Below are 22453 nucleotides of genomic sequence, written 5' to 3' on the forward strand. Positions count from 1 at the left end.
AAGAACTTAATTCATTCTGGAGGTCCGTGCTTAACCTGAAACTGTTCTTAACCTGAAGCACCACTTTAGCTAATGGGGCCTCCTGCTGCTGCCGCGCCGCCAGAGCATGATTTCTGTTCTCATCCTGAAGCAAAGTTCTTATCCTGAAGCGCTATTTCTCGGTTAGCAGAGTCTGTAACCTGAAGCGTATGTAATCTGAAGCATATGTAACCCGAGGTACCACTGTATTATTATTATTATTATTATTATTATTACAGTCATACCTCATGTTATGTTTGCTTCAGGTTGCGTCCCGCGGCGACCCAGAAGTACCAGAAAGGGTTACTTCTGGGTTTTGCCACTCGCGCATGCGCAGATGCACAAAATGACATCACACACATGCACAGAAGTGGCGAATTGCAACCTGTGTGTGCGCAGATGCACCGCTGCAGGTTGCGTTCCTTTCATGTTGTGAATGGGCCTCTGGTTCGCAACCAGAGGTACCACTGTACTATTATTATTATTATTATTATTATTATTATTATTATTATTATTATTTTAAGGATCACCCTTCCCATCAAAAGGAGTGGTTTTGATTTGGGACAACACCGCGACAAAGTACACAGCAGGATCTAGCAAATGCATTTTTGCACCTATTACTTGGAGAACTGCGCCACAAAACTGGGAGGAGGGTGAATGTTTGTTTTAAAAAATGTGAACTGAATTGAATGTCTCCTCCGCCCACTAATCCATATTTATGATGGCTTTCTTTGAGAATCTGAGAGGAAAATGATTCTTTCTTCTTCTTTTAATGAAATGTCTCCTTCTGAATGAACATTCCCCAGCATTTGAGATCTACCACTCAGGCACTCTGCTGAATGACAGTGTTGGAAGGGAACCCCAAGGCTCATCCAGTCCACCCCCTGGCAATGCAGGAATCAGCTAATATGTGAAGCTAAAACAGGAAGTGACTCCTCCTTCCACACACGTCAGATACAAAACAGGTCATATTTTATTGTCTTTTGAGGGGCCCAAACTGTTATCGGTGGCCTCCTTCTCACTTTACCTGCCAAGCCTCTGTGATTCGAGTGTGGAATACTGCTTAATTCCATGTTGCATCGTACATGATAGATCACAAGGAGGCTGATGAAGTTCTCCCTCGGGAAGGCTGACAGAAAACAGACAGGTACACAAGCGATGCCTGGAGGATATGGTTGATTAAACCATCAGGCTTGCTCAAGAGCTGACAGTCACGCTTCCTGAGCTTTGACAGTTTTGGAGTCTTTTAACAGTTCACTTCCTCGAATAACAAAACAGCAAGCAGTTTTTTCTCCTGGAAGTATTCAGCCGGGTTGCTCAACGAGTCTTTTACTGACGTATGCCATATTTTAAAGAGCCTATTCTGATAAATGTCAGTGTGGTGTGGTGGGTAGAGGGTTGGACTCGGGTTCAAATCCCCACCCATGAAGCTCACTGTGTGACCTTGGGCCAGTCACAGAACCACAAAATCACAGAATTGTGGAGTTGGAAAGGACCACAAGGATCAACCCATTGCTATGCATGAATCTTTTTGCCCAATGTGGGACTCGAACCCACAACTCTGTTATCCCAGGTGCTCATTGTTGAATGGTTTCTTTAAATGTAAAGGTTCATCATTGTTCCACCCGATGTGTATGTCTTTAAGGGGCCAGAGCAGGGGCCAGAGCAAGATAACGAGACCCAGCTTTACAGCTGTGAAACATAGCAGGTGCTGCTGAGTTGTATTTGATTAAGGTGTGTCAGCATTTGGGTGTAGTATATAAGGAGCAGCACCTAGCTCTCCCTTTACCCTGGGGGTTGGGTTGGTGGTTGGGTCTGGTTTGGTTGTTGATGTATTTAGTGTAAATGGAGTTTTTGTTTTTCTTATTAAAACCTTGTTTAAGTTATTTTTGAGTCCCTTTTTTAATGCATGGTCTCCCCAGCAAGCTCTCTGCAGCGCTACCATACTGCAAACAGCCAACACTCATTCCCTCTCAGCCTTACTTACCCCACAAGGTTGTTGTGAGGGTAAAATTGGGGTGGCTGGGAGAACTATCTGTGCCACCGTGAGCTCCTTAGAGGAAAAGTGGGATATAAATGAAGAGTGGGACCATCAAAATGTTGCTAAGAGCCTCATCTGCACTATGCATTTAAAGCAGGACTGCTCCACTTTAAGCAGCCATGGTTCCCCCCCCCCCAAAGAATCCTGGGAACTGTAGTTGTGTGTGCATGTGGGTGGGTGAGAGGAGAAGGTGTGTCACCGGCCTAAGATTTCCCAGGGTGCTTCACGGGTGGAGTTGGATTTGAACCTGGGTCTTTCCAGTCTTAGTCCAGCACCCAAACCCAGGGTGGCCCAACTTTTCCTACCAAGTGGGCCGCAAGAGTACAGCAACACAGAACCTGCGGGCCACACACTGCCTTGTTGAATGGGTGTGGGAGGGAGGCCAAAATTTCACACACACACACACAACCAGCACTGATGCTGCTTTCCCAAAACCAGTTAAGTGAGGTGCCAGGCTTTGGGAAGGAGGTGTGAGGCTCTGGCAAAGTCCTAGAGCTCTCCCACCTCCTTCCCAAAGCTGGGGAAGTGCTAATTTTCTGAGCTGAGCTTTGCCATTTTCTGTGAGAAAAACATGGAATGGAGTTGAGAGATGACCTAACCTGGGGAGAAAACAGCAAAGACCTGATGAAGAGAGCACAGCAGAGGTTATATTTTCTGAGAATCCTCCGGAAAAACAATCTCTCAAAGGACCTGTTGATGGCATTTTACCATTGTACTGTGGAGAGTGTATTAACTTATGGTCTGTGTGTGTGGTTTGGGAGCTGCACAGTCGGGGGAAAAACAATGCTGTCCAAGGTTGTAAAGACGGCAGAGAGAATAATTGGGTGCACTCTTCCCACCTTGGATCAAATCTATGCTTCCAGGTGCCATAAGAAAGCTGCAGAGATAGCGCAGGATAGTGCGCACCCGAGAAATGATCTCTTGCAGCTTCTGCCTTCAGGAAAAAGGTACAGGGTTCTAAAGACTAGGACTAGCCGCCTGAGAAACAGTTTCTACCCAAATGTGATTTTGGTTTTAAACACAGTGTAAGGAGTCTCTATGGGCATATATTGTATTTAAAAATGGGGTATCAGAGTTTTTAGGGGACTAACCAGGTTGGGAAAGCTGAGATAGCAGGCTTGTTGGTTTTTGAATGTCTTGCGTAGATTTTTCAATTTTGTTGTTCTGTAGGGGACAATGACAATAAAGATTATCGTATCATATTGTATCGGATCGGAAGCTGCCTTATACAGAGTCAGTGCATTGGTCCACCTAGATCAGTATTGTCAACACTGGCTGGCAGCAGCTCTCCAGGATTACTGGCAGGGGTCTGGAGAAGCCAGGGATTGGAACTGGGACCTTGTGCAAGCAAAGCAGTTGCTCTTCTGTTGAGCTGCAGCTCTTTCCCAAAGCAAGTTATGGCTAGTTCCCCCACCACCATCCTGATATTTACAAATGGAATGTGACAAGCTAAACTGTTAATATACTTACGGAAATGACCAGAATACAATTTGCTTAATGGCTTTGTTGCAGCCATTCCAGTTAAAGCCAGTGGAAGGAGTGAAAGCTTCATCCTGGATCTGTCTGCTGTTGCCTTGGCTACCTCTAACTGAAACTGCACAGATTCCTAAGGCTCTAGTCCTGCGGTCTAAACCACTGAGCCTCTTGGGCTTGCCGATCAGAAGGTCAGCGGTTTGAATCCCTGCGACAGGGTGAGCTCCTGTTGCTTGGTCCCAGCTCCTGCCAACCTAGCAGTTCAAAAGCACACCAGTGCAAGTAGATAAATAGATACCACTGCGGCGGGAAGGTAAACGGTGTTTCCGTGTGCTCTGGTTTCTGTCACGGTGTTCTGTTGTGCCAGAAGTGGTTTAGTCATGCTGGCCACATGACCCGGAAAGCTGTCTATGGACAAACACCAGCTCCCTCGGCCTGAAAGTGAGATGAGCGCTGCAACCCCATAGTCACCTTTGACTGGACTTAACCTATGCATAATATCTTAAGTAGACTGCTGCTTCCTCCTAGGGATGCTCCTTTCAGGCTCTCCTTTTCCTTTTCTTAAGTTCGGGTCTCCACATTTGCCCAGCAGCCAAAAGATCAGAGCAGCAAACGAGGATGTGACATCTAGCAAGAGGGAGACTCTGTGGCAGCCACCTCAGTGGCAAAAAAAAGCTAATAATAATAATAATAATAATAATAATAATAATAATAATAATAATTCGTTTCTATGTTGCCCATCTGACTGGGTTGCCCCAGCCCCTCTGGGCGGCTTCCAACAAATTAAAACACCAGTTCCCCTTCCCTCTGTCTTTCCTTTCAAAATGTTGCCATGGGAAGAATATATTTCTCTGTTGTTGTTGTTCTGTTCCTCCATAGGGTACCGGGAAGGATTTCTCTGGAAGAGGGGCCGTGACAATGGGCAGTTCTTGAGCAGGAAATTCGTGCTTTCAGAACGGGAAGGTGCCCTGAAGTATTACAACAAAAATGACGTAAGAGAACAGGGGTTGGTTCCAAGGGGCTGGTCCTTTTTTTCAGTTTTGAATAGCTAGCCGGTCACGTAATGGGGCCACGAGGCTCCCGTTGCTTCTTCTTTTTTTGAAATCATTTTTATTGGTTTTACAAATACAAAGTATAAATAAACACAAACTAGTAAAAACGTATCTGTATAAGGAGATTCCCCGGATCTCGAGACTTCCCCTCATCCCCTCCATGGGGGTCTCAAATTAAACATCTACAACTGCATATTCATCTGTACTCCAGTTTTTATATCAAACCATATTATCCATAATAATTTTTACACTACAAGTGGGTCCAAATCCTGCTCTTGTTTCCATCTGCTTACAATGGTCTCCTGCTATTATTTTTAATGAAAAAATTATTGGATTATACATTTTTATCATATTACAACGCATCAGATCATCAAACTCAACAAGATACATTTCCCCAGTCCCCTCCCCTCAACTTCCTCTTCTGGTCCTCCCCCCATAATAACTCCCCCTGCTTTCAAATATCTTCATATGGCATCTCTATATTAATTGCTTACATTGGTCTCCTAATTAACTTATAATTCCCCCCCTCTTTTATAACTTCTTGGTTTCTGGTTTTCCAGTCAGCTTTGCCATCTCGCCATAGTCCATCAGCTTGGTTTGTCACTCCTCTCTGGTAGGGACGAGGCCCCTGATGCTTATTCACCAACACCTTGCTACTTCATTTTCATTTTTATCCCTTATGTAGCACCATCGGGGGCTGTGCCATTGTACGGAGCACGCCAAGGAAGGTCTCGGCCCCAAGGAACTTCCAATCTAAAATCCGACACGGGGAAGCAGCAGTGAAAGGCAGGGGGGAGAAACCTTCCTTGGACTGAGGGCCAAACCCCCACCTGGTCCGCCTTCTGGGGTCCATGTGCTGGTGATGGGAGGGGCGAGAGGCAAAAGTGTGCAGGGGAGGGGAACTTGTCACTGCAGGAAGAGGAGACACCCATGCCTCTTCACCAGCCTGACTCATCTCTGCCTCTTGGCCCCGCTCCTCTCCTGCTCCTGCCTCTGTTTCTGGACTGCTCTCTGCCACACTCTCCCAGCTCACTAAGCCCTGTCACCCTTTCTGACACCTCCTCCTCCCAGCCTGCTCCCTCTTCTCCCTCTGACCAATCATCATTGTCCCACCACCACTGCCCAGACTCTGAGTCTTCTTCCCTTGGGGGTTCCCCAGCTGGTTCCTCCCGCCACTCCTCTGTGCCCAACCAGTCTGTGACGCTTGTGGACTTCCTGGAAAAGCAGGGACAGATCCACAGCATGCATTGAAACACATCCAGCACACATTTGAAGCACACAGCTCCCCTCCAGGAATCCTGGAAACTGTAGCTTGCTGAGAATTGTATCTCTGTGAAGGTGAAACTACAGTTCCCATGATGCTGGACTAGGTGTGCCTTTGGTCTAATCCAGCAGGGTCTCCTACCTGGGCTTGGTCATGGGTGTAGTTGCACAGGCTGGGTGAGTCAAGTCTTGTTTCTGGCCCTTCTGACTTCCACATGGGTTCGCCCACAAGTTTGCTCAGAATCTGGAGTCATCATCACTACCAAGAATCAGAACGCAACTTCTCCAAAAAGCCCGTCCTTAAGAAAGCCACATGTTGGCCATGCCCTGGAAAATGGAGGTGTGGTTGCACCAGGGTTCCATAGAAGTTATGTTGCAAGCCGCCCTCTTTTCCCAGGAAGCCAGTTTTAGATACGACCACCTTCACCGCCCCTTTCTCCAGGGCATTTCCGAGCTGCACTATTGCACCCACCTACTTAGGAGTAAGCCCCATTGAAATCAGTGCTGTTTGCTTTCAAGTAGACATGATTTGGATTACTCTGTCAAAGGGGATTTCCCAGTGAGTGGGCTAAGATGTTGCTGCTCTTTCTTTCATATGGCTGAAGCCGTCTTGACCCTTGGGGAAGTGAAAGTCCACAGCATTCCATCATGAACCACTGCTATCTAACTGGGTGTGGAAGATGGGTGGATTCCCCCTCTTCCCGGCTGTTTCAAAAGACTGGTCATGGTGTTGATCTCATCCACCATAATAAAAGGAACTGTTCCGTGTAGATAGATAAATAAAACTTTATTCGCATTAGCCAATGGCCATAGCAGCAGTAAAACATTACAGTATACGCAGAAAAGGAAATTTGATATAGAAGCACAATTTAAAGTTCCATGTTGGTGAATCCATATGTCATTTAACTGATTGTTGGCCTAGCCTACTTATTTCCATTTTTTAATTGACTTAGGCGTTTGAGCTGCTGCCCCAGGCTGCACTTGTGCCATACATCTAACACATACGTCACTTCCCCCAAAGAATCCTGGGAACTGTAGTTAGTTAAAGGTGCTGGGAACTGTAATTCTGAGGGGTAAACTACAGTTCCCAGGATTCTTTAGGAGGAAGTCATATATTATAAATGTATGCCGTGTGCGCAACCACAGACCAAATATCTGGGAATCTCCCAGGGAAAAGGACCATAGATCACTGATAAGTATTGTATGTGTTTTGCATGTAGAAGATTCAACTCGTGGCATCTCTAGTGAAGCAGAACAGAGTTTCAGGTTATATTGAGTGTTTTTCAATAGAATAATAGAATGCATTGCAGGGGGTTGGACTAGATGACCCTCAGAGTCCCCTCTAACTCTACAATTCTTTACCACTGTACATTATCAAGCTAATTTTTTGGGGGGGGACAGAGCACTTTTTTGCACATTTCTCCGGGGTGTATGTGTGTGGTCAGGCCCCCTTTGCCCTTCCTGGAGCTACTGGATCAAGGCTGCACTCTCAGTAAAAGTGCTCTTTTGTTTTGAACACCTGTGTTTTGCAGAGCATGCTTGCTGCCTTCGCCTTGGCTTCTTATTGCTCTTGGATTCTTTTCTCTTCCCACCCTCCCAGGCAAAAGAACCCAAAGCAATCATGAAGATTGAGCACCTGAACGCCACTTTCCAGCCTGCCAAAATTGGGAACCCGCACGGGCTGCAAATCACGTACTTGAAAGACAACAGCACAAGGAACATCTTTGTTTACCATGAAGATGGCAAGGTGGGAGCTCTGAAGTAAGAAAGGAGGCTGCTGTAAGAGCTGCCTTGCATGTGTCATAAGGAAAGGGGAGTGGAGAGCACCCATGGGTGGGGCTTGCACATTCCCCATGTTTTTTGGGTTTTGTGCAAACAAAGAAACTACGGCATCTCTCCCAGCTTTGTACCATCTGGGCAGAGAAGAAATAATTATATTGTGATGGCGATGATGATTTCTTACCTGCTTTTCAATGACCAGGATAAAGAGGTGCATCTTCAGCATATGATTTCAATCTAAGGAAGGTCCCAGATGTACCTCTATCGGACAAGAGCCCTGCATTTTAGGGGCTGTTGCAGAGGAGGCCCTCTCTCTGGCTGCCTCTCCTTGAATTTCTGAGGGTGCGGGACCTACCAAGCGGGCCATCCATTCTGTAGATCTTCAGACCTAGATATTGAATGGAGATCTACTGGAGCTGTCCAGCATCTGACAGTGGAGATTAGGCAGCAGACTGTAGGTTTCAAGAAAGTGGATGTAGAGGGCAGAAAAAGGTTTGAAATCTTCAGGACCTTGGAGAGCTCCTAGGCAAGTTAGATGTTGCCTTGACAGGAGTTGTATGCCATGATGTGAGGAGGAACAAAGAAGCTGCTTTAATACCAGCTCAGACTGTTTGCCCATCTGCAGACAAAGCAGATGCTCTTCTGTTGAGTCATGGACCTTCCTTGCCATCATGTTGACTACCAGGAGCATCAAATATCGCTCAATGTGTTTTTGTGTCGCACCTGTTCTGTTGCAAGTGCAAAATACCAGATGCATTGTGAGACCGAAATATACATAGGAGGCTTAGTTTGGTCAGAATCGAGTAAACTAAATACATTACTTCTGTTAAATGAGCCACCATAGTTGGTAGAGGGCCGTGAAGATTTGTTTCCAGGGCTTTCTGCTACGCATATACTATCTGAAACCCAAGGGGTGCATTGGTTGCCAGATGTTGAATATATTGGCATTATTTTTAGCTCTCCTACCCCACTAATAACCCTGGAGAGCTGCTGCCAGCCAGTGTAGACAGTACTGAACTAGATGGACCAATGGTCTGAGTTGGTATAAGGCAACCTCCTATGTCCCTTTGTGGGGCTGATGGGAGTTGGAGTTCAATAACATCTGGAAAGGGCCACAAGTCCCCCACCATACAGTATCATTTAAGTACTGCAGTATGATGGCTCTGGATTCGCTGTCTAGGAGGAGGAGAAGGATTCTGCCCTTGGTTACCTGGAGTCAGGAGATGCCGCCTGATCAGAAAAGGTTTGAGATCCACCTCGCCAGTCCTCAGTTCCTTTTATTTTCTTCTTGCGGTTTTCAGATGCAGATAGTTCGATAGATATTTGCACCAGCCATTGCAATGTGCATAAATGCAACTAAGCAGATCAGATTCCCAAACTAAATTAGTGATACGGCTTAAAGCTCAGAGACCATCACTGCGGCCCCTACTTTAGTGCCTGTCGCTAGGAATATGTTCGCTAGGAATAGTTAGTCCATGCTGTCACCAGCTTATCTTGATCTGCAAGGAGAAAAGTCGCATCATCATCATCAGCTGAGTTCCCTGGGTGAGGTAATATTAATAAAGGTGATTAACTCCTTATGCAGATCTCTTTGCAAAGAGCTCCACAGCAGTGCCCAAAGCAATGTTCCAGCATTACCACCCCCGTGTGTGGACAGATGCTGTTTGTTTTGAGGCAGTTGTCCTTTCACTGACTTGCAGAAAATGTGCATATGCTGCTTTTATCAGGGTGGATGCAGATTTTTCCCACTAAAATTTGAAGAGAGGTATCATAGTGAGGAAAGCTGTGACTGGTCCATCTGCTGCACAGCTGCTAACTATTGATGGGCAATGTCAAGGGCCCCTCTTGCTCTCCCTTCTTAAGGTCATAGAATCAGTGAATCGCAGAATTCGTTTTGAATCCTAGACTCCTAGACCTGTAGAGTTGGAAAGGGACCAACCCAACCCCAACAATGCAGGAATATGCAGCTGTCACATACAAGAATTGAACCTGCAAACTTGGCGTTGTCAGCACTGTGCTCTAACCCCTTTTATTCAGGGCTGTCTTACACATAGGCACTAGGGGTGCAGGGCACCCAGGCGCCGGGCTCTCAGGGGCACCCGGCCGAGAGTCCAGGGCCTGAGAGTTGAGTCCAGGGAAGAGCCCGCCCATCGGTCGGAGTGCTGCAGCAGGCTCTTCTGCTGTGCGCTGCGGGTTCGGGGGCAACTGAACCAGCAAGACGCTGAGGTGGCTGGCCGGCTTTGCCCTCCTGCGCGCCTGGGCAACCAGGGGTGGGGCTGCGCCAGGTGGATCTTTGCACCCCGGCGCCACATATGCTTAAGACAGCCCTGCTTTTATTTACACTGAACTTGAACCAGACAGCGCTTCAAGGATGCCTTCAAACAGAGGGCTACCCTGTGTAAAGCGTTTTGGTTTTCTGGATTTGACAACTCCCAGTGACTTGCAAAGTGTGCCTTCTATGATCTGATGAGCTTATTATTATTATTATTATTATTATTATTATTATTATTATTATTATTATTATAGATAAACCTGTGCTCCAGTAAGGTAGAAGAAGCAAGCGTTAGGTTTCCCCATTTTTGCACCCCGTTTTTTGACAGGGCTGGCAAGCCTTGATCGGCTCTGATCCCCGTGAAAGCATACAAGAGTGAACTTAATTTACTAGACCTTGGAGACACAGCACTGCAGACCTGCCTCTGCCTGCCCTTTCTCTGTCATCAGGGCACCTCTTTGAAGCCGAAGCACCCTCTGCAGGCTGTCTCCCAGCCTTGCAGCAAATCTCAGCAGCAAGCTCTGGCCAGCAGGAGATTTCTTTAAATGTGCTGCATTGATAATATACTGTAAAAGGTTGCTGGAAAGCACCCAGACTTTCCTTGACCGGGAGTACGGTGACAAGTTCAAATGTGGGCAAAGGAGGGTGACTGAGATGATCAAAGGTCTGGAAATGGAGTCTTTTGAGGAACGGTTGAGGGAGTTGGGGAAGAGATGACTAAGAGGGGATATAATAGTCATCTTCAAATATCTGCCACGTGGAAGATGGAGCAAGCTTGTTTTCTCTTGCTCTGGAGGGTAAGATTCAAAGCAGTGGATTCAAGTTACAAGAAAGGAGATTTCGGCTAAACATTAGGAAGAACTTTGTGACGATAAGAGCTGCTTGACAGTGGAACGAATGACCTCAGAAAGTGCTGGGCTCTCCTTTTTTGGAGGTTTTTAAACAGAGGTTAGACAGCCATCTTTTCGGGGTTCCTTAGCTGTGATTCTTGCATTGTTGGGGGTTAGGCTAGGTGATCCTCGAGTCCTCTTCCAACTCCACAATTCTATGATGGGATTGGACTTTGTTATTACTAGAGTTCTGTTTTTAATCTCTGTTTTTATTACACACACACCCCGTTTGTATTTTTATGTGTTGCTTAGAGATCTTAAAGGTTTAGAAATTATTTTAAAACATATGTATTAGTAATAGATAAAATACACCAGGCAGCTTACAAAAATATCAGTGAAATGCAAAATGATTAGCCTCCCCCCCCCCCCCCGCCCTGCAAGAAGTCTAATGCAAGAAATTTTGCCTGAAAGCCATCTAGCTTAGGCAGGTCCCCATTATGCCAGACATTTGCAGCGTACAGGAGTTGGGAAATGGATTTTGCATTGGAAACCCTTAGAGCTGCTGGAACATATTTGCCGCCCTTTGTGAAGAAGAATCTGAGTATGGCTAGCTTTGTGATCTCCACCTTTTGAAGGGAGGTTTGCCAGTGGTGCTTCCAAGATCCTGTATGATGGAATGTGATAACTGAAGTATTTGATCTGTTCAAGGTTATGGCCATCCAGCACCCATTTAGACCGGGAGAAGCTTCTTTCGAATACTAAAATTTTAGATTTTTCATAATTAATGGATAAACCATTTCCAGAACAGTAACCAGAAAACTTCCTCAGCAGATATTTCAAACCCGGTCTGGAACGTGAGATGATGGCCGCGTCATCCGCATATAACAACAAGGGAGTCCTTCTCAATGCAAGCAATGAGTTGCCATGGAATAGGCGATTCCTAAGCTTATTAAGGACTGAGCCCCAGCAAACACAGTGGGACTTTGAGAGAAGCGCGCGTAAGAATCGTGGCGAAGACCAGAATGCTATAAAAGCCTGCAGAAGTAACCACCAGCAAATTTAAATTGCATTTAAATTCAGATCAAATCAGAGTTCACCTGAGGCTGGTGCAGCATCTGTGGACCTGCCCGTTGCTATCCCTTCTGCCTCTTTCCCCTCAAATGCTGTTTTCTTCCTCCTCCCAGGAAATGGTGGACTGGTTCAACGCCATTCGCGCCGCTCGATTCCATTACTTACAAGTGGCATTCCCTGGAGCGAGCGACCTTGATGTGAGTTCCTCTTTCTCTCTTGCCTTTTCTCTTTCTTTCTCCACTGCTTGATGTGTTGCTGTCAGTGCCTGGGGAAAGTCCCATCAATGCCGTTTTGCACAAGGGGTGACCCACAATGCACCACCAGCTGCGTATTAGGAGCAGCATTCAACTTGTACGATTTCTTTCCCCCTCCCTCTCCTTTTCCCATGCACTCCTCGTGTCCCCTAAATCTCTTCTGGGGTTTTTCTCCCAATCCCTGTAGAGCCGATTTGGGGAGCCAATTTGCATTACCGGAAGTCCTTGTGGCTGAGAGATCTATTTAGTTGAATATTTCCCTATACTGCAGAAACAACAGAAGGAAATGGTCTCGCTGGCAGGATTTAAATAAACATTTACAATTTTATTTACAGAGAACAAGAAGTACAACAATGTGATAACATAATATTGTAATAATAATAATAATTTTTTATTTATACCCTGGCCAAGACTGGGCTCAGGGCGGCTAACACCGAATAGAAATACAGTAAAAACATTAAAAACAAAACAAAACAAAAAAACCCAAACAAACAGTTGATTAAAATATAAGTTAGAATACAGTTTAAAATGCAACTTAAAATGCAGCCTCGCTTTAGTGGTAGCCTATAGATCAAAGCCATAAGGGGAGAAAACGTGAAATATTCACCGGGGCCAACTATCCATGCTGGTCCTACATGGGCCAGCAAAAAGAGCCGAGGGAAATTTTATATACAAAATCCCATATAAGGGGTTCCATCAAAAAAATAAATAAAGGGGGGGGATGTATCATCTGATGTAATAAACCAGAAATGGTAGTTGAGGGAAGTCAACAGGGAGGGGGAGGGGAATTGGAAAATGTATGTTTAGCAATGATATTGGATACTTGTTTTGAGAAAAGAAAATTAATAAAAATTATTTTTTTTTAAAAAAAGAATAATATTTCACTGTAGGCTGCCTGGTATCCTGCCTGAAAAACCAAACAGCCCCTGCCAATCAGTGTAGACAATACTGAACTAGATGCTCTGACTCGCCCTGTTCCTAGATGTTTCTAGTTGAGTGGTCAGGAAGGGGCCATTACGTTTCTGAGCACAAATGGAAGTGTTGGTGCTGACCTTTAAAGCCCTAAACGGCCTCGGTCCAGTATACCTTAAGGAGCGTCTCCATTGCTATCGTTCTGCCCAGACACTGATGTCCAGCTCCAAGGACCTTTTGGCAGTTCCCTCACTGTGAGAAGTGAGGTTACAGGGAACCAGGCAGAGGACCTTCTCGGTAGTGGCACTCGCCCTGTGGAATGCCCTCCCATCAGATGTCAAGGAGATGAGTAATTACCGTATTTTTTGCTCTATAAGACTCACTTTTTCCCTCCTAAAAAGTAAGGGGAAATGTGTGTGTGTCTTATGGAGTGAATGCAAGGCTGCGCAGCTATTCCAGAAGCCAGAACAGCAAGAGGGATCGCTGCTTTCGCTGCACAGCGATCCCTGTTGTTGTTGTGGCTTCTGAGATTCAGAATATTTTTTTTCTTGTTTTCCTTCTCCAAAAACTAGGTGCGTCTTATGGTCTGGTGCGTCTTATAGAGCGAAAAATACGGTATATAACATTTAGGAAACATCTGAAGGCAGCCCTGTATAGGGAAGCTTTTTAAGGTTCAATGTTTTGCTGTGTTTTTATATATGCTGGAAGCAGCCCAGAATGTCTGGGGCAACCCTTCCAGATAGGTAGGGTACAAATAAATGATTATTATTATTATTATTAGCAGGACTGAATCTCCCAGTCTTTGGAGACGGCAGCCAGAGGTGGCTTTTAATCATGCAACTGCACTGCTTAAGTAGTGGGAGAAAAAAATGGCATTGTCTTCTCTCTTGCCCTTGGCCAAAAGAAATGGTTGATCAGCATTTCGGCTTGGCTGAATGTCCTCCTTTGGATTATAAAATCATTGCAGTACATTTTGTGCTGATGGGGGTCCTTTGGAGTGACTTGTTCTTCCTCCCACTCTGAGGCTCTGTTTGTAGCAAAAATCAGGCCCTGTCGTGGATCCCCATAATTATTTCAACACGATACAGTCCTAGCTTACTCACCCCAATGGCCCAGATGGCTGCAGCCTGGATGGCTTGCTGTTTGCACATGTCTGTGATCAGCTGGTTAGAGCGTGATGCTGAGAATGCCCAGGTTGCAGGTTCGATCCCTGTATAGGGCAGTCACATATTCCTGCATTGCAGGGGGTTGGACTAGATGATCCTCAGAGTCCCTTCCAACTCTACAATTCTGTGATTTTATGAGTCTATCAGGCTTCCTGAGTCAGACTACTGGTGCACCAAACCCAGATGTTCTCCAGGCCTTTTCAGCCCTGCAAAAGGGAGATGCTGTGGGCCTGACCTTCAGAGCAGGTGTTCTGTCCCTGAGCTACACCCTCTTTGTGACATTTGGACAAGTGGGGATGTTTCTTTGGCAGGGTTATGATTCAGAAGATTCAGGGCAGGCGAAAGAAAAAAAACACACTTTTCGCACATTGCAGAATTAATTTTATTCATTTATGTCCATTGCTTCCCAATACTCTGCCCTTCGTCCCACCAGAGCCCAGGGCAGCTAACAGCTATCTCAAAAATATGGCCTATGGAACTACCTGCCTCAAGGTACGGTGTTGACCCCTTTGAAGAGGGAGTAGAGAAATTCATGGAGAAGCCTTGAATGGCTAGAGAATAGCTAAATAGGAGCTTGTGGTTCAGAAGAATAGTGTCTCTTGATGCCAGGGTGTTATGTACTGAGTTGAATAGGATCCAAAATGCAGTAGTCCGATTGGTCCTAGAACAATAGGATTCAGAATGCAGCAGTCTGATTGGTCCACAGGAGCCACCCAATCCAGCTCCAGGTGGAAGTGAATCCGCAACCTGATTGGCCTACAGGAGAATCCCGGAATTAGCCAATCACGTGGGGCCCATTGTGTAAATAATGTATATAAAGCAGACATTCTGTGGGAACTTCCATTCCTCCTCACTGCTATGAGCTGAATAAAGAGCATGAAATCCACTCTCGAACTTGTAGATTTCCAGATGCTTGCTAGACTGCAACAACAACCTATATCCTGCTTGTGGAGGCAAACAATTAGAACATCCAGAAACCAATTCAGTCTAAATGCAGGATGGGGAAAAGAGCTCTACTTAAAAGGCTTGCTGAAAGAGAAATGGTTTCAGTAGGCATTGAAAAGACAGCAGAGAAGATGCCTGTCAAGAGGTAGGGACTCCAAGGGACTGGTCCTCCCCATAAGATGGTATCTGCAAGAAGCCCTCGGTGCACAGTGAGTGGTTGGGTAAATAAGGGGTGAGATGATTTTTCAGGAAGTGTGATCTCAAGCTGTATAGGGTTTTATACACCAAAACCAGCACCTTGAACTGAGGCCAATAGTTAATTAGAATAATTAGAATCATAGAAATAAGCACAAATATACATACTTACAAAACAGATGTTAAAGGGTTCCTGTATACAGACAGACAGACAGACAGACCCACACCAGAACTGTAAAGTTGGAAGGGACCCCCAGTGACATCTAGTCCAACCCCTTGCAATGCAGTAAGGTAAAGGTACCCCTGCCCGTACGGGCCAGTCTTGCCAGACTCTAGGGTTGTGCGCTCATCTCACTCTATAGGCTGGGAGCCAGCGCTGTCCGCAGACACTTCCGGGTCACGTGGCCAGCGTGACAAGCTGCATCTGGCGAGCCAGCGCAGCACACGGAACGCCGTTTACCTTCCCGCTGGTAAGCGGTCCCTATTTATCTACTTGCACCTGGGGGTGCTTTCGAACTGCTAGGTTGGCAGGCGCTGGGACCGAACGACGGGAGCTCACCCCGTCGCGGGGATTTGAACCGCCGACCTTCTGATCGGCAAGCCCTAGGCACTGAGGTTTTATCCACAGCACCACCTGCGTCCCGCAATGCAGTAATCACAGCTAAATAAATCACAAATTGTTGCTGAAATATGGAGAAGTGAATTTAAGATTGGAAAAATGAGAGACAGAGACATCTGGAATTGCCAGACCCCTGATTCTGTGACATTTATAAAAATGAGCTTTTGAAACTTCTTGCAACAGACTTTCAGCACTGACAAGTTCACATAGAAGGGTCTCAATCTAAATGTGAGGGTTTCTTTTAAAGCGGCTATTTTTTATGTGCATTCACCTAAAGAGGGACCTTGAGTTCATGTATCAGCTGAAAGAGATTCTGGCAGCAGAAAGGATTGATCGATCATGTCTCTCCTGATTCTTCAGTTTGAATGATGGATTTGTTAATTCTGGGTGCATTGCAATGGATTGGTACATAGATGAATCTTATGGGCAGTGAATAATGGTGTTTCTGATCATTTGTTTGTTAGCGATAAGTGTTTTGTTGATTAAACCAGCTGCAGATTGATGCAATTGCTGCTGAAAGCTGTATCTCCTTTTTTCTGGATTGCTTTGACCTAACCAACTATTGGAGCATTGCCTTAAAATTTACAAAGTTCAGTTTTCAATGCTCAAGTCCCTTATTCAAATGAACCATGCTTTTCAGTGCATGACCTGTGCTTCCTTTAAATCTGACATCCAGGCAGGTGGGTGAAGTTAGCTAAAAAGGCCCCCATGGTCCAAAAGGTGAGGCTTCAGTGAGGAGCTGCAGACAAGTGGTTCCCCACTAAGACTTTATAAAAACGACAACATCCATTCCCCGTATTGAAAATGCTCTTTGTTTCAGTGATTTGTGCTCTCCTTCTTGATTTAAGTGATTGGTGTGCTCCCTTTTGCATTTCAAGGTCCTCAGAGCTCCCAAATCTTCACCAGTGTTTTGGCATCTCATTTGCTTGCAAGAGTTTTGCCTGAGAATGCACTCTGTTTAGCTATGTCTAGGGGCAATTTGTTCTCTCTGTTGTGCTTTTGGGAATGCACTATAAATGTTCAAGCACTGTTAGGTGCTGGGGGGAACTGTGGTAATGACTGAAGCCCCCTGATTTTTCCAGTTCTTTCTACTCAGAAGTAAGTCTTACTGAGTTGAGTAGGAATGATTCCCAGCTACATGCATACAGCATAAGTGGGGGAACGTTTTCAGTTTGTGGCTGACATTCCTCTATGGGCACATTCCAGCAGTGTTGGGGCACGAGGCAGAACAATGGAAGCACCTCTCAGCTTTGCATAAAGGTAAAGGGACCCCTGACCATTAGGTCCAGTCATGGCCGACTCTGGGGTTGCGGCGCTCATCTTGCTTTATTGGCCGAGGGAGCCGGCATACAGCTTCCGGGTCATGTGGCCAGCATGACTAAGCCACTTCTGGAGAATCAGAGCAGCGCACAGAAACACTGTTTACCTTCCCGCAGGAGCGGTACCTATTTATCTACTTGCACTTTGATGTGCTTTCGAACTGCTAGGTTGGCAGGCGCAGGGACCGAGCAACGGGAGCTCACCCCGTCGCGGGGATTCGAACCGCCGACCTTCTGATCGGCAAGTCCTAGGCTCTGTGGTTTAACCCACAGCGCCACCCTCGTCCCTTCAGCTTTGCATATTAGGTGGATAGAGGGCTGTGTCAAAACCTCTGGCTTTTTGCAGCCTAATATTAGGCTGCAAAAAGCCAGAGGTTTTGACACAGCCCTCTATCCACCCAGGCAAGCAAGAGTCATTGCCACAGTTCAAGGAGGCATTCCAAAAGGGCTGAAGGAGGGGCGGAGCTGGGCTTGGAAGGGGCGTGGCCTGGGAGAGTGTGGAGCCGAGGGCCAGAGAGAAAGGACTGCAGGGCCACATTGGATCCTTGGGCTCTGAGCATTCTCACCTGCAGGGTTGCAGCCTATATCTTGAGGGGATCAAACCCTCGACTAGGGCAGAGCAACAGATGAGAAGACCATGTGGGAATTGTGTGCCAGCTGTCGAACTGTGTCATGTCTGCTAAGTCTCATCTGACTTCTGTTTTCCCCCAGAAGCTCTGGCTAAAATGGTCAACCAAATCTGTACTGAGTCCATTAACACCCAAGTTTTTCCTCATGCATTTTTTTTTTTACCCACTATCTACTACCTGCAGTATCACTGTCCCTTATTTCTCACCAACTCTAGCTGGTGCCAAAACTTTCTAGGAACTACTTGAAGGAAGGATACATGGAAAAGACTGGGCCAAAGGTAGGAGGCATGTTTTGTTTTCTGTCTACGCTAAAAGGAAGAATATTCTTATTTTTGCTGTTTAGAATCTTCGGGGTGGGTTTAAGTGTTTTATCAATGTTCTGTCTCACGTTACCTCCCAACTATGATGCTTCTGACTTACTATTTTATATTTATTTATTATTGCAATCACATCCCACTTGACCTCTGAGAAGCTCAAGGGAGCATAGCTCTCCTCCTCTCCATTTTATCCTCACAACAACCCTGTGAGGGACATTAGGCTGAGGGACAGTAACTGTTCCAGGGTCACCCAGGAGCTTTATGGCTGAGGAGTTGAGACTTGGTCTCCCAGGTCCTAGTCGGACACTCGTAACACTGCACTGCGTATCTTGTGCATCATTGCTCTGTGCTCAAGCCCTATATATAGCCATGTTTTCCACATTGCACCGTCTACTACGCACTATGTTGTAAACTGGAAATAGACGGCTTAAAAATCCGCATCGTGTTTGCATTTTATGGCTGGAAGCCACGGCATCACATCAGATCTAAAATGAAGCGGCCGTCACATCCAAAGATAAATAAATCTTTGGGGTATTTCTCCATGAGCTAGAAAGCTGACATATACTACTATACTTTGTAGTACAAGCAAATTCCGGAGGCCATGATGTGAAACCCCAAAATGGCTACGATATTTTTACACTAGCTAGACAGCTGAAACCTTGTAATAGTTCGCCCCATAATAGCAGGGCAAAGCAGCAGCTGTTTGGGGCTGACTGACTCAAGTAGCTCTGGATGGGGTCAGTCATAAACAGTGCCTTAAATTGGCCTAGATTTGGGGTGTGTTTAGGGGCCTGAAGCACCAAACCCAAAAAAAGCTTTGCACCCCAAATTCTGCTTAAAGAAAAGCTGAATTATGCAACACAGCCACCATTGGTCAAATTGAGCTGTTTTGCATACAATCTTTTATTTTTGCATTATTTATTACATTTATATAACATATTTTGTCCTCCAAGGCATTCAAAGTGGCATCCATTGCTTCCTGCAAAGAATTATGGGCGCTGTATAACAGACTTTGTGCTGGGAAGGCAAATCACTATGCCGCCTGCACTTGCATCATAAACCTAGCTGTCTAGGCCCCTAATGATCAGATGGTCCACTATCGGGAGTATCTCCATCCCTTACGGGAGTATCCTTGGCATGACAGAACAACTCCTCGTTCCCCAGGGAAATGGGGCCCTTTCTAAGGGATAATTTCCCTCAGAGTGATGCCATCTTTCCTGGAGACCCTCCTTCTCCATGACAGCAGGGAGCTGTCACCATGGAGTGGGACACAGATATCATGTCCCTAAAGGCTTTGTCCACCAATGTCTCAGCCTGTTTCATCTTCTCCAGGTCAGCCATCTTGGCCTCAAGGAAACTAACTCATTCCCTGGGGCGTAGGAGCTCATTGCACCAGCCACACACCCATGACGTCTGCCTGACTGGCAGATACATGTGACACTCTGTGCAACACACAAGACAGCCCTGCATATCTGTGTTTATAGTTTATTTGAAAGCTTGGGATTTGTTCAGTCACTAAGGTGAGGGGCAAAGCAGTCTTCCTTAGTCTCCATGCCCTGTTGTCCAACTCCCTCAACTCACATTGGACCATGGCATTGTGTCACTGGAGCCAAGAGGCCTCACACAAACCCTCTCAACTGACATCTTAACATTATGAAAGGCCCAGAAGCTCAAAGGTTTTGATCAGGCTGTATTTGGGTTAATTTTTGTTAATTTTCAAACTTGTATATTCTGCATAGCTAGGGAGTGCCCTGAATAAGTAAGAAATCACTATCTTATTTTTGAGAGGCGCCATTTTCCTCTTCCAAACTGGTGGGTCCTTAACTCTCCAAGTTTGGATCCCAAGCTGGGATAAAGAGTCTGAGCTTCAGAAAGGTGCACTTATCATGTGTATACCTTGAACCTGGCGATTATCTCCAGACGCCACATCCTAGGCAGTTTCTTAGGTCATCTGTTCCTAAATCTAGCCTCAAAGGCAAGCACACCAGTCTTGCTCACTATTCACACTTCACCATCTCTATCCTAATTAAGAAGACGTGCAGAGAGATTAATTATGTTCTTGTTGCCGTGAGCCAAAAGCATTTTAATCAAGCTGTCTCTGTGGCTAACCAATTCATTAGCTGCAAATTAAATAAATCTAGGCTTTTCACCATACTTTAATTGACACTGTCCTTTGTAGGGGAGAAGAAAGTTGTTCAAGCATTGGTAGCATTGTTGGAAACGATTTAATTGTCATATCTACATTTTGGCATTGCATCTCAACATGCTCTATTCACACCCGAAGAAATAAATTAATGGCCCGTAGCTGCCCTCCTAAGCAAACTGATTGGAAATAAGTCCCACCGAACTCCATGTAATACAAATGTTTCCCCCCACTGTTTATTTCCTCTTTCCCACTCTTTAGCAAACTGAAGGCTTCAAGAAGCGGTGGTTCACCATGGATGACAGAAGACTAATGTATTTCAAAGATCCCCTGGTAAGGCCCATGTTTGCTAATGATCTCAGGCTGCTCCAGGGACGGGCAACCGCAGAACTTCATGGCAGGATTTCAAAACATTCCACTTTCACAAAGGATTTTTATATTTGCTTTTAATGACGATTCTATGCATGTTTGTTTTCAAACAGATTTGTTTTCAATGGTGGCCGTTTTATATATATTTGTATATTTTTTGATCAAGTGGCTTATAAATGTTCCAAATGAGTGGGGGGGGGGAGGATTAATTAGGGCCAGCAAAAACTAGAGATAAGGGTGGATTCTGTTCATTTTACATTTTTAAGTCAATCAACCCAATTTGCACCTCCTTAGTTAATACACAGATCAGAACAGGAGTATCCTTTGAATTTCACTGTTCTCTGAATTTTGTGATGCAGTTTGTTTGTTTGTTCATTCATTCATTCATTCATTCATTTTTGTCCCACTGGTCCCAGAAATAGGATTGGACAGACTTATGAATGAACATGTGCAAAACTGTCATGGAATGGAATGAAACTAAATTGATCTATCCAGTTTTGGGGAACTGCAAGTGGGGGGAAATTGTGGTTTGCTCATGTCCCGCTTATGGGCTTCCTATGGGCATCTGGTTGTCCACTGTGAGAACAGAACAAATCTATTCTGCCTTGGTGAAACCACACCTGGAGTCCTGTGTCCAGTTCTGAGCACCACAATTTAAGAAGGATATTGGCAAGCTGAAACGTGTGCAGAGGAGGGGGGACTGAAGGACCTGGGCCAAAGGCCAAGACGATCAAGGGCCTGGAAACCAAGCCTTTTGAGGAATGGTTGAGGGATTTGGGTGTGATAAGCCCGGTAAAGAGGAGACTGAGAGGAGATAGGATAGCCATCTTCAAATATCTCAAGGGCTGTCACGTGGAAGATGGAGAAAGCTTGCTTTCTGCTGCTCCACATGGTAGGACCTGAATCAATGGATTCAAATGACAAGAAAGATTATTCCAACTCAACATTCAAAAGAACTTCCTGATAGAATCATAGAATTGGAAGGGACCCTGAGGATCATCTAGTCCAACCCCCTGCAATGCAGCTGTCCCATATGGGGATCAAACCTGCGACCTTGGCATTATCAGCACCATACTCTAACCTACTGAGCGAGGTGATGGGAAGAGCTCTTTGATAGTCTCAGGTTGTGGACTCTCCTTCCTTGGAGGTTTTTAAGCAGAGTTTGGATGACCACCTGTCAGGTTTTCTTTAGCTGCGATTCCTGCATTGCATGAGGTTGGGCTAGATGACCCTTGGGATCCCTTCTAACTCCACAGTTCCATAATTCTAAGATGATGGACAAGACGGGCCACTGGCCTGATCCAGTAGGGGTCCTCTTATGCTCTTGCCCTTTCACAGAAAAGCTAGGACACAATTTTATTAGCCTCAAGTTGGAGATGCGCAGACTGATTGAGATGAATGGGGGAGAAAAAGAAAACTGAGAACAGATGGGCAGTGGAATAAATTACTGTCTGAAGCTGCAAGATCTCCCTGCAGTTTTTGTGTGGAGTTGTTTCTGTCAAGGATGCTGGGGATCAGTTGGGATGCTGGAAAAAATGGGAGAGACTTCCTGTTCATTTTGAAATGACTTCCTTGAAAGGTTGGGGTTTTGTTTTTTTGTATACAGCTTGGAAGCCTCTGTTGAGAAAGGATGGTAGAATTATAGTTTCCAGTTGCCTGAAATAAACCTTAACCTTAACCCTTAACCCTTACCCCCACCCCCCAAAAACCAACTTGCTGCAGAAATCTTTGAAGCCAAGAAGGCAGGGACATTACATCAGCTGATCTGCAATAATTCTGTTTGTTA

The 22453-nt window shown here is 45.6% G+C and overlaps 1 protein-coding gene across 2 annotated transcripts in view; it reads left to right on the forward strand.

Moving 5' to 3' along the window:
* Nucleotides 1–22453, forward strand: part of ADAP1 (ArfGAP with dual PH domains 1) — a 71629-nt gene that overhangs the window by 42626 nt on the left and 6550 nt on the right. For both annotated transcript variants that reach the window (XR_014541419.1, XM_083585343.1), the window contains exons 5-9: nt 4412–4524; nt 7448–7594; nt 11913–11996; nt 18054–18116; nt 20560–20631. Coding sequence is in view for 1 of the 2 variants with exons in the window: in XM_083585343.1 (XP_083441469.1) it covers nt 4412–4524; nt 7448–7594; nt 11913–11996; nt 18054–18116; nt 20560–20631 (479 nt within the window). In the remaining variant the exon portion in view is untranslated. The remainder of the gene's footprint in view (nt 1–4411; nt 4525–7447; nt 7595–11912; nt 11997–18053; nt 18117–20559; nt 20632–22453) is intronic.

This window comes from Podarcis filfolensis (genome assembly GCF_964270895.1).
Source record: "Podarcis filfolensis genome assembly, chromosome: 14".
Lineage (NCBI taxonomy): Eukaryota > Metazoa > Chordata > Lepidosauria > Squamata > Lacertidae > Podarcis > Podarcis filfolensis.